Below are 12071 nucleotides of genomic sequence, written 5' to 3'. Positions count from 1 at the left end.
GTTTTTTATTATTAACACGTTTCGCTTGAAGTCGAATGTCGACTTAGAAATGGGTAGAAATGGCCTACTAAACAGAATGAGAATTTCTCGATCTTCCTTAAAGTCAAACACTACAAAGTCAACAGGAATTAAGAATCTTTCCACCTTAACCAATACATCCACAACTACACATTTCTGGTGCACTAAGGATCAATTAGCAACGCGTAACATTATTGAAGTGTTCTTTAGATTTTTAAGTTTGAGTGTTTGATAGATCGATAGAGCCATTAAATTTATGCTAGCCCCTAAATCTGAAAAGACTTTGTTAAAATATCTATCCCCTATCTCTATTAGGATTGTACAACTACCCAGATCTTTTAACTCTAAGGGTATCTTCTTTGCAATTACTGCCCTACACAATGTGTCAATGTCAATTTGCTCATCCTTTTTCATTTTCCTATGTCGTTTCATGATTTCCTTCAAATGCTTGGCATATTTTGGGATTTTATCAATAAGTTCTAACCACGACAAATTGACATTCAGAGGTTTAAATAAATAAAGAAAATTTGTAAACTCTACCTAGTCCCTCTTTTACTTATCCTCTAGTCTTGTCGAGAACAGTACCTTCATTGTGCTCGATTTTGCTATTACCCGATCAGACTCTGGTTCAACTACCTCTTCGTTTGGTTCGTGGTGCTCATCTTTCTCGTTCCGCAAGTTCTTCGTCCTCTTCGAGATCCTTCCCCTCTTCATGGATTTGCATGATTGGAGGTTTTAATGCCTTTCCCGATCGCAACACAATCACCTTCGCGTGCTCCTTTCCATCTCTCTGATGGTTGTTCTTTGTGTTACTAGGGAGACTTTGACCATTTTGCCCCTGAAACATTCTCATTAGTTGGCTCATTTGGTTGAAAAGATTGACCATTCAAGATTCGAGTCCTCCACATGTAGCTTGGACTTATCAAATGCTCGTATTCATAGTTTGTATTTCTCCCTCTAACCAGTCGAATCTTTGTCTAGATGCAGCATGGTCATGCTTCTCTCTATCTAATCCTACATTTTGGGAATCACGGCACTTCTATTTCATCGTTGCTTTTTATTATTAACTCGTTTCGCTCGAATTCAATTGTTGACTTAGAAGTGGATAGAAATGGCCTACTCAACAAAATAAGAATTTCTCGATCTTTCTCAAAGTCAAACACTACAAAGTCAATGGGAATTATGACTCTCCGCACCTTAACCAATACATCTTTAAGTACAGCTTTCGGGTGCAGTGAGGATCTATCAGAAAGTTGTAACGTTATTGAAGTGTTTTTGAGATCCCTAAGTACGAGTGTCTGATAGATCTATAGGGGCATTAAATTTATGCTAGCCTTTAAATCGCAAATGGCTTTGCTAAAATATCTATCCCCTATCACTATTAGGATTGTAAAAATACTCAGATCTTTTAATTTGATGGGTATCTTTTTTGCAATTAGTGTGCTGCACAAGGCGTCAATGTCAATTTTCTCTTCCTTTCTCATTTTCCTAAATCGTTCCTTGATTTCCTTCAAATACTTGACATATTTTAGGATTTTATCAGTAAGTTCTATCTGCAAAAAATTGACATTCAGATATTTAAATAAAAAAATAAAATTTATGAAACCTATCGCATCCCTATTTTGCTTGTCCTCTAGTCTTGTGGATAATGGTACCTCCGTTGTGCTCGGTTTTACTATTATCCGATCAGAATCTAGTTCAACTACCTCTTAGTTTGGTTCGTGGTGGTCATCTTGCTCCTTATGTGGGTTCTTCGTCCTCTTCGAGAACCTCCTACTCTTCATGGCTTGGCATGATTGGTGGTTTTAATGCCTTGCCCGATCATAGCGCAATCACCTTTGTGTGATCTTTTCCATCTCTCCGGGGGTTGTTCTTTGTGTTACTAGGGAGACTTTGACCATTTTGCTTCTGAAATATTTTCATTAGTCTGTTCATGTGGTCGTAAAGATTGACCATTTAAGATTCGAGTCCTCTACATGTACCTTGGACTTGTCAAATGCCCGTATTCATTGTTTGCATTTCTCCCTCTAACAAGTCAAATTTTTGTCCACAAGTGGCATGGTCATACTCCTTGCCTATCTAATCCCTCATTTGGGAATCACGGCTACATTTAAACACGTTTATTTCATCATCGTTTTTTATTATTAACTCGTTTTGCTCAAATTCGATTGTCGACTTAGAAGTGGACATAAATGGCCTACTCAACAGAATGAGAATTTCTCGATATTCCTCAAAGTCAAACACAACAAATTCAATGGGAATTATGATTCTCCGCACCTAAACCAATAAATCCTCATGTACACCTTTCGGGTGCACTAAGGATCTATCACCAAGCTGTAATGTTATTGAAATGTTTTTTGAGATCCCTCAGTCTAACTGTTAGATAGATCGATACAGTATTAAATTTATGCTAGCCCCTAAATCACAAAGGGCCTTGCTAAAATATCTATCCCCTATTCTATTAGGATTGTAAAACTACCTGAATCTTTTAACTTGATGGGTATCTTCTTTCCAATTAGTGCGTTAAATGAGGTGTTATTGTCAATTTTCTTGTCCAGTATCATTTTCCTATGTCATTCCATGATTTTCTTCAAATACATGGCATATTTCATGATTTTATAAATAAGTTCCAGTAACTACAAATTTACATTTAGAGATTTAAATAAATTAAGAAAATTTATAAAATCTACCTTGTCCCTCTTTTGCTTGTCCTCTAGTCTTGTTAAGAATGGTACCTCCATTGTGCTCGATTTTCCTATTACCCAATCAGACTCCAGTTTAGCTACCTCCTTGTTTGGTTTGTGGTGCTCATCTTACTCCTTCTGCGGGTTCTTCAACCTCTTTGGGAGCCTCCTCCTCTTCATGGATTCGCATGATTGGAGATTTTAATGCCTTGCCCGACCACAGCGTAATCACCTTTGCGTGCTCCTTTCCATCTCTCGAAAGGTTGTTCTTTGTGATACTAGGGAGACTTTGACCATTTTTCTTTTGAAACATTCTCATTACTTAGCTTATTTGGTCACAAAGATTGACCATTTGAGATTGGAGTCGTCCACATGTACCTTGGACTTGTCGAATGTCCGTATTTCTCCCTCTAACTAGTCGAATCTTTCTCCACACGCAGCATGGTCATACTCTTCTCTATCTAATCCCTCATTTCGGGAATCACAACCATATTTAAACACTTCTATTTTGTCATCACTTTTTATTATTAACTCGTTTAGCTCGAAGTCAATTGTCAACTTAAAAGTGGACAAAAATGGCCTACTCAACAGAATGAGAATTTTTCGATCTTCCTCAAAGTCAAACACTACAAATCAACGAGAATTATGAATCGTTGCACCTTAACCAATACATTCTCAAGTACACCTTTCGGGTGCACTAAGGATCAATCAGCAAGCTGTAATGTTATTGAATTGTTGTTTAGGTCCCTAAGTTCGAGTGTATGATATATCGGTAGGGGCATTAAATTTATGCTAGCCCCTAAATCGTGGAGGGATTTGCTAAAATATCTATCCGCTATCTCTATTAGGATTATAAAACTACGCGGATCTTTTAACTTGATGGGTATCTTCTTTGCAATTAGTGCGCTACATGAGGAGTTAATGTCAATTTGCTTGTCCTTTTTTCATTTTCCTATGTAATTCACGATTTCCTTCAAACACTTCGCATAATTTGGGATTTTATCAATAAGTTCTACCACGGGAAATTGACATTCAGAGATTTAAATAAATAAAGAAAATTTATAAAATCTACCTCGTCCCTCTTTTACTTTTTCCCTAGTCATGTCGAGAATGCTACCTTCGTTGTGCCCAATTTTGCTCTTACCCGGTCATACTCTAATTCAGCTACCTCTTCATTTGGTTCGTGGTGCTCATCTTGCTCCTTCCGTGGGTTATTTGACCTCTGCGGGAACCTCCTCCTCTTCATGGATTGGCATGATTGCTGGTTTTAATGCCTTGTCGAATCATAGTGCAATCACCTTTGTGTGCTCCTTTCCATCTCTATGAAGGTTTTTCTTTGTGTTACTAGGGACACTTTGATCATTTTTGTTCTGAAACATTCTCATTAGTTGGCTCATTTGGTCACAAAGATTGACCATTCGAGATTTGGGTCCTCCACATGTAGCTTGGACTTGTCGAATGCCCGTATTCATAGTTTGCATTTATTCCTCTAACTAGTCGAATCTTTGTCCACATGCAACATGGTCATACTCCTCTCTATCTAATCCCTCATTTTGGGAACCACAACCACATTTAAACAGTTCTTTTTCATCATCACTTTTTGTTATTAACTTGTTTCTCTCGAATTCAATTGTCGACTTAAAAGTGGACAGAAATACCCTACTCAATAGAATGAGAATTTCTCGATCTTCCTCAAATTGAAACACTACAAAGTCAATGGGAATTATTAATTTTCACACATTAACCAATACATCCTCAAGTACACCATTCGGGTGCACACTACAAGGATCAATCCGCAGGCTGTAACGTTATTGAAGTGTTTTTGAGATCCCTTAGTCCGAGTGTCCGATATATCGAGAGGGGCATTAAATTAATGCTAGCCCCTAAATTGCAAAGGGCTTTGCTAAAATATCTATCCCCTATCTCTATTAAAATTGCAAAACAACGTAGATCTTTTAACTTGATGGGTATCTTCTTTGCAATTAGTGCGCTACAAGAGGCGTCAATGTCAATTTGCTCGTCCTTTTTCATTTCCTATGTCGTTTGATGATTTCCTTCAAATACTTGGCATATTTTGAGATTTTATCAATAAGTACAATCCACGGAAAATTGACATTCAGAGATTTAAAGAAATAAAGAAAATTTATATAATCTACCTCGTCCCTCTTTTTCTTGTTCTCTACACTTGTCGAGAATGGTACCTCCGTTGTGCTCAGTTTTGCTCTTACCCAATCAAATTTCGGTTTAGCTACCTCTTTATTTGGTTCATGGTGGTCATCTTACTTCTTCCGTGGGTTCTTTAACCTCTTTAGGAACATCCTCCTCCTCTTCATGGATTCGCATGATAAGTGATTTAATACCTTGCCCGATCGCAGCGCAATCACCTTTGCATGCTCCTTTCCATCTCTCCAAGGGTTGTTCTTTATGTTACTAGGGAGTCTTTGACCATTTTGCTTCTGAAACATTCTCATTAGTTGGCTCATTTTGTCACAAAGATTGACGATTTGAGATTCGAGTTGTCCACATGTTGCTTACAGTTGCGGATGCCTGTATTCATAGTTTTCATTTCTCCCACTAACGAGTCGAATCTTTGTCCACATGAAGCATGGTCATAGTCCTCTCTAGCTAATTCCTTATTTTGGGAATCACGGCCATATTTAAATAGTTCTATTTTGTCATCGGTTTTTATTATTACCTCATTTATTCAAACTCGATTGTTGACTTAGAAGTGGATAAAAATAGCTTACTCAGCAGAATGAGAATTTCTTGATCTTCCTTGTAGACAAACACTACAAAGTCAACGAGAATTATGAATCTCCACACCTTAACCAATACATCCTCAAGTACACCTTCCGGGTGCACTAAGGACCTTTCAGCAAGCTGTAACGTTATTGAAATGTTTTTGAGATCCCTAAGTCCGAGTGTCCGATATATCAATAGGGCATTAAATTTATGCTAGCCCATAAATCGCAAAGGAGTTTGCTAGAATATCTATCCCCTATCTCTATTACGATTGTAAAATTACTAGGATCTTTTAACTTGATGGGTATCTTTTTTGCAATTAATGCGTTACACGAGGCTTCAACGTCAATTTCCTCATCCATTTTCATTTTCTAATGTCGTTTCATGATTTCCATCAAATACTTGCCATATGTTGGGATTTTATCAATAAGTTCTATCTGTGAAAATTTAACATTTAGAGATTTAAATAAAGAAAGAAAATTTATAAAATCTACCTCATCCTTCTTTTGCTTGTTCTCTAGTCTTGTCTAGAACGATACCTCCGTTATGCTCGGTTTTGCTCTTACCCGATCAGACTCTAGTTTAACTACCTTTTCGTTTGGCTCGTGGTGGTCATTTTTCTCCTTCCGTGGGTTCTTCTACTTATTCGAGAACCTCCTCCTCTTCATGGATTCACATGATTGGTGGTTTTAATGCCTTGCTCGATCGCAGTGCAATCACCTTTGCGTGCTCCTTTCTATCCCTGTGAGGGTTTTTCTTTGCTTTACTAGGGACACTTTGACTATTTTACTTCTAAAATATTCTTATTAGTTGGCTCATTTTGTCATAAAGATTGACCATTCGAGATTCGAGTCTTCTACATGTAGCTTGGACTTGTCGAATATCGGTATTCATAGTTTCCATTTCTCCCTCTAACCAGTCGAATCTTTGTCTACATTGATCATGGTTATACTCCTTTCTATCTAATTCCTCATTTTGGCAATCATGACCACATTTACACTTTTATTTCGTCATCGCTATTTATTATTAACTCGTTTCGCTCGAAGTCGATTGTCCACTTAGAAGCAAACAGAGATGGCATACTCAATAGAATAAGAATTTCTCGATCTTCCTCGAACTCAAACACTACAAAGTCAATGGGAATTATGAATCTCCGCACCTTAACCAATGCATCCTATAGTACACCTTTCGGGTCCACTAAGGATCAATCAGCAAGCTATAACTTTATTCAAGTCTTTTTGAAATCCTTAAGTTCGAGTGTCTGAAAGATCGATAGGGGCATTAAATTTATGCTAGCCCCTAAATTGCAAAGGGCTTTGCTAAAATATCTACCCCTATCTCTATTAGGATCGTAAAAATACCCGAATCTTTTAACTTGATGGGTATTTTCTTTGCAATTAGTGCTCTACATGGGGAGCCAATGTCAATTTGCTCGTCCTTTTTCATTTTCCTATGTCGTTTCATGGTTTCCTTCAAATACTTGACATATTTTAGGATTTTATCAGTAAGTTCTAGCCGTGGAAAATTGATATTCAAATATGCAAATAAATAAAGAAAATTTATAAAATCTACCTCGTCCCTCTTTCGCTTGCCCTTAAGTCTTGTCGAGAACGGTACCTCCGCTGTGCTCGATTTTGCTATTACCCGATCAGGCTTCGGTTCAGCTGCCTATTTGTTTAGTTCGTGGTCCTCATCTTGTTCCTTTTGTGGGTTATTTGACCTCTTCGGAAACCTCATCCTCTTCATGGAATTGCATGATTGGTCGTTTTAATGCCTTTCCCGATCACAGCGCAATCACCTTTGTATGCTCCTTTCCATCTCTATAAAGGTTCTTCTTTTTGTTACTAGGGAGACTTTGACCATTTTACTTCTGAAACATTCTTATTAGTTGGATTATTTGGTCACAAAGATTGACAATTTGATATTCGAGTCCTCGACATGTACCTTGGACTTGTTAAATACCCGTATTCATAGTTTACATTTCTCCCGCTAACAAGTTGAATCTTTGTCCACATGCAGCATGAACATACTCCTCTCTCTCTAATGCCTCATTTTGGGAATCACGACCATATTTAAACACTTCTATTTTTTCTTCACTTTTTATTATTAACTCGTTTCACTGGAAGTCAATTGTCGACTTAGAAGTGGACAGAAATGGCCTACTCAACACTATAAGATTTTCTAGATCTTCCTTAAAGTCAAACACTACAAAGTCAACAGGAATTATGAATTTTCGCACCATAACTAATACATCCTCAAGTACACCTTTCGGATGCATTAAGGATCAATCAGCAAACTGTAGCATTATTGAAGTGTTACTGAAATCCCTAAGCCCGAGTGTACGATATATCGGTAGGGGCATTAATGCTAGCCCCTAAATCGCAAAGGGCTTTGCTAAAATATCTATCCTCTATCTTTATTACGATTGTAAAACTGCGCAAATCTATTAACTTGATGGGTATCATCTTTGCAATGAGTGTGCTACACGAGGCATCAGTGTCAATTTGCTCATCCTTTTTTATTTTCCTATGTCGTTTCATGATTTCCATCAAATACTACAATATTTTGGGATTTTATCAATAAGTTCTAGCCGCAAAAAATTAACATTCGGAGATTTAAATAAATAAAGAAAATTTTTAAAATCTACCTCGTCCCTTTTTTTCTTATCCTCTCGTCTTATCGTAAATGTACCTCTATTGTGCTCAGTTTTGCTATTACCCGATCAGACTCTAGTTCAACTACCTCTTTGTTTGGTTTGTGGTGTTCATCTTGCTCCTTCTGTGGGTTCTTCGACCTCTTCGGGAACCTCCTCCTCTTCATGGATTCGCATGATTGGTGGTTTCAATGCCTTGCCTGATCAGAGCGCAATCACCTTTGCGTGCTTCTTTCTATCTCCTTGGCGGTTTTTCTTTGTGTTTCTGGGGAGACTTTGACCATTCTTCTTCTGAAACATTCTCATTAGTTGGCTCATTGTGTCGCAAAGATTGACCATTCGAGATTCAGGCCCTCCACATGTAGCTTGGACTTGTCGAATGCCCCTATTCATAGTGTGCATTTCTCCCTCTAACCAGTCGAATCTTTGTCCACATGCAGCATGGTCATACTCCTCTCTATCTAATCCCTCATTTTGGGAATCACGGCCCCGTTTAGACACTTCTATTTCATCTTCGCTTTTTATTATGAACTCGTTTCACTCGAATTCGATTGTCAACTTAGAAGTGGATAGAAATGACCTACTCAATAAAATGATAATTTCTCGATCTTCCTCGAAATCAAACAATACAAAGTCAACAAGAATTATGAATCTCCGCACCTTAACTAATACATCTTCAAGTACGCCTTTCGGGTTCACTAAGGATCAATCAGCAAGCTGTAATATTATTGAATTATTTTTTAGATCCCTAAGTCCGAGTGTACAATATAACAATAGGGGCATTAAATTTATGCTAGCCCCTAAATCACAGAGGGATTTGCTAAAATATCTATCTGCTATCTCTATTAAGATTGTAAAACTACCCAGATCTTTTAACTTAATAGGTATCTTCTTTACAATTAGTACAATGTGCGAGGCGTTAATGTCAATTTGCTCATCCTTTTTCATTTTCCTATGTCGTCTCATGATTTCCTTCAAATACTTGGCATATTTTGGGATTTTATCATAATTTCTAGCTACGCAAAATTGACATTCAGAGATTTAAATAAGTAAAGAAATTTATAAAATCTACCTCATCCCTCTTTTGCTTGTTCTCTAGTCTTGTAAAAAAATGATACCTCTACTGTGCTCAGTTTTGCTCTTACCCAATCAGACTCTAGTTCAAATACCTCTCCAATTGGTTCATGGTGTTCATCTTGCTCCTTTCGTGGGCTCTTCGACCTCTTCGGGAACGTCCTCCTCTTCATGGATTGCCATGATTGGCAGTTTTAAAGCTTTGCCCAATCGCAACGCAATCACTTTGCATCCTCCTTTCTATCTCTCCAAGGGTTGTTCTTTGTGTTACTAGGGAGTCTTTGACCATTTTTCTTCTGAAAGATTCTCATTTGAGATTGGAGTCATCCACATGTAGCTTACACTTGTCAAATGTCCATATCCATGTTTGCATTTCTCCCTCTAACAAGTGGAATCTTTGTCCACATGCAGCATGGTCATACTCATCTCTATCTGATCCCTCTTTTTGGGAATCAGGACCATATTTAAACACTTCTATTTCATCATCGCTTTCTATTATTAACTCTTTTCGCTCGAAGTCTATTGCTAGAATTTGTGCCCTAAGTGTTGTGATTTTGTCATTGTCTACTTGTAATTTTTTAAACTAATTGAATCTTATTCTTATTCTTCTTCGTCTATAAATATCCAAATTTTGATTCCTAATACCCCATAGATAGTTCGAACTCTATAAGAGTAATACTCAATTTTCGCTCCAATGGTTTGTAGAGGAACCCTACCTTCTCAGATCCATTCGACACGTGTGATTTCTTTTCCGTCGATACGCCCTGCAATTTGTATTTGATTTCCTTTTGTATCCACTTGCTCAGTTAATTCAATAGCCTTTTTCATTGCCTTTCGAAATGAAACTAAATTCTTTAATTGTTCGGCTATAAATTCGGCAAGAATATTAGGGTGCCCATAAGGATTTCCAATTCTTGTAATAGCAATGTTGAGTTTTTGGTTCATACAATTAAGTTCTTTTTGCACATTCATCTGTAGTTCTTCGAGTTTTCGTGGCTTATCTTCAATTAATAATTTAGGAAATCCCATATAGATTATCACTTGAATTAGATCCAGTCTTTTTTGAATCTCTATACGTGTAATTCCCTCGACATCAGAAGATAGTCTCAAATTTTTTTGTACATAATTCTTGATACAGTCTATTATTTTTTTATCTTCTTGTAGACCCTCGAAATACTTTTTTCGTTGTGCAAACCAAAGAGAATGATGACTTTGGGTTGTACCAAGTCTGAGACCAAGTGGATTTATTTTTTGTCCCATAATCTTCCACTACTATATATTAGGATACGTCATATTTGTGTTCTTATTTATCCTTTTTTTAGCCATCCTAGCCATCCGGTGTTTTTTGGTTTTGGGCGCAACATATATCTGTCAAGTGGTTCAAATTCAAGATCTTTCAATGCCATAGTTATATGATTAAGCAAAATGAATAAGCAAATATTGACTCATTTATTACCTAAAATTTAACTAATATTAAGTTGCATTATATGATTAGATTATAACTCGAAAAGACAATTTATATTAGTAGGTAATTTAAATTGTGCACAGTTTGTCTTGGCTTCAAAGTTGGATTGACTCTTAGAGATAAAGACATAGATGTATTGGACTAACACTACCTCAGACAAGACCTAAGATAAATTTATTCTAAATTTGATTATGAACTATTTACTTGTGGCGTTAATAGTGTCACTTCCCTAATTTCTGCGCAAGTGAATTAGCATGTGTGTATAACTCATGGCTCTGATATATTGAAAATCTAAACTCTCAAAATAGTAGGCTAAAAGTTAGTATGTTAGGTACATAACTTATGCATGGCATGACCTTACATACAATAGTGGAATCATAACTAAAGAGTAAATGATATCCTCTCCCTGGCATTGTATAAATTATGAAAATGAAACATGGTTGAGAGTTTAGATTGACGATGAAGATCAAGCTACGCTATTATTGTGCTCCTTACCTCCTTCATACAAGTCTTTCAGGGAGACCCTAATTTATGGAAGAGAAAAACTCTCATCCGAAGATGTGAAGAGTCATTTGTTGAGTAGAGACAAACTTGACAATGAGTTTGGTTCAGATAGCAAGACAGATAGGCAAGCTTCCATTTTGGTAGCATCAAAAAAGCCAAACAAAAGGTGTCGCTATTTTAAAAAGTTAGGTCATGTCAAAGAAGATTGTTATAAACTACGAAATAAAAGAGCTGCTAAGAGTAACGAGGAAGATGTAGCTGGTGCTAATTTGGCTGATGAAAGCGGTGATGATTTCTTACTAGTGTCAACAAGCTATAACTCCAAACTTACATTCGAGTAGATCCTAGATTCGGGATGTTCTTTCCACATGTGTCCCAATAGAGAATGGTTCTCCACATACAGTTCAGTTTAAGGTGGAGTTGTACGCATGGGAAACGATTCATCTAGTAAGATAACTGATACTGTACTGTTAAAATTAGGATACAGGATGGGACGATTAGGACACTTTTAGATGTCAGGTATGTACTTAATTTACGAAAGAATATCATCTCCTTGAGTATTTTAGACTTGAAAGGATGCAGGATCAACATAGAGTCGAGCGACATTAAGGTATCTCGTGGAGCTCTCATTTTGTTAAAAGGTAAAAAGACTAGCAGTCTTTATAGTCTAGAAGGTTCTATAGTTACTGATGAAATTGGACGTCCCTTGTCCGTTATGGTGTCGAAATCAAATCGTTTAGAGCGGAGGAAACTTAGTCATAGGAGGGAAAAATGTATGACTTTTTCGTTGAAGAGAGGTTCTCTTTTGGATGTAGGTTTTGAAAAGTTAGGGCTCTGTGTTCATGAAAATCAGACCCAGGTTAGTTTTGATTTGGCAGTGTACAAGTCGAAGGCTAGAAGTCTTCCAGTTTCTAAGCACAGATTTGACTCA

General features: G+C 37.0%; 1 protein-coding gene across 1 annotated transcript; it reads right to left on the bottom strand.

Moving 5' to 3' along the window:
- Window positions 1–9781: 9781 nt before the first annotated feature.
- Window positions 9782–10431, bottom strand: LOC128041662 (30S ribosomal protein S3, chloroplastic-like). The gene has a single exon (XM_052631938.1). The coding sequence runs from the start codon at window positions 10429–10431 to the stop codon at window positions 9892–9894; it is 540 nt and encodes a 179-aa protein (XP_052487898.1). The 3' UTR covers window positions 9782–9891.
- Window positions 10432–12071: the final 1640 nt, after the last annotated feature.

The sequence above is a fragment of the Gossypium raimondii genome, chromosome 6 (assembly GCF_025698545.1).
Source record: "Gossypium raimondii isolate GPD5lz chromosome 6, ASM2569854v1, whole genome shotgun sequence".
NCBI lineage: Eukaryota > Viridiplantae > Streptophyta > Magnoliopsida > Malvales > Malvaceae > Gossypium > Gossypium raimondii.
The sequence above is the reverse complement of the archived record's forward strand: the minus strand, read 5'-3'. Positions and strand labels throughout refer to the sequence as shown.

Bases quoted from the DNA above. Each gene is read 5' to 3' on its own strand.
- LOC128041662 (XM_052631938.1), bottom strand. From the start codon at position 10,431: ATGGGACAAAAAATAAATCCACTTGGTCTCAGACTTGGTACAACCCAA.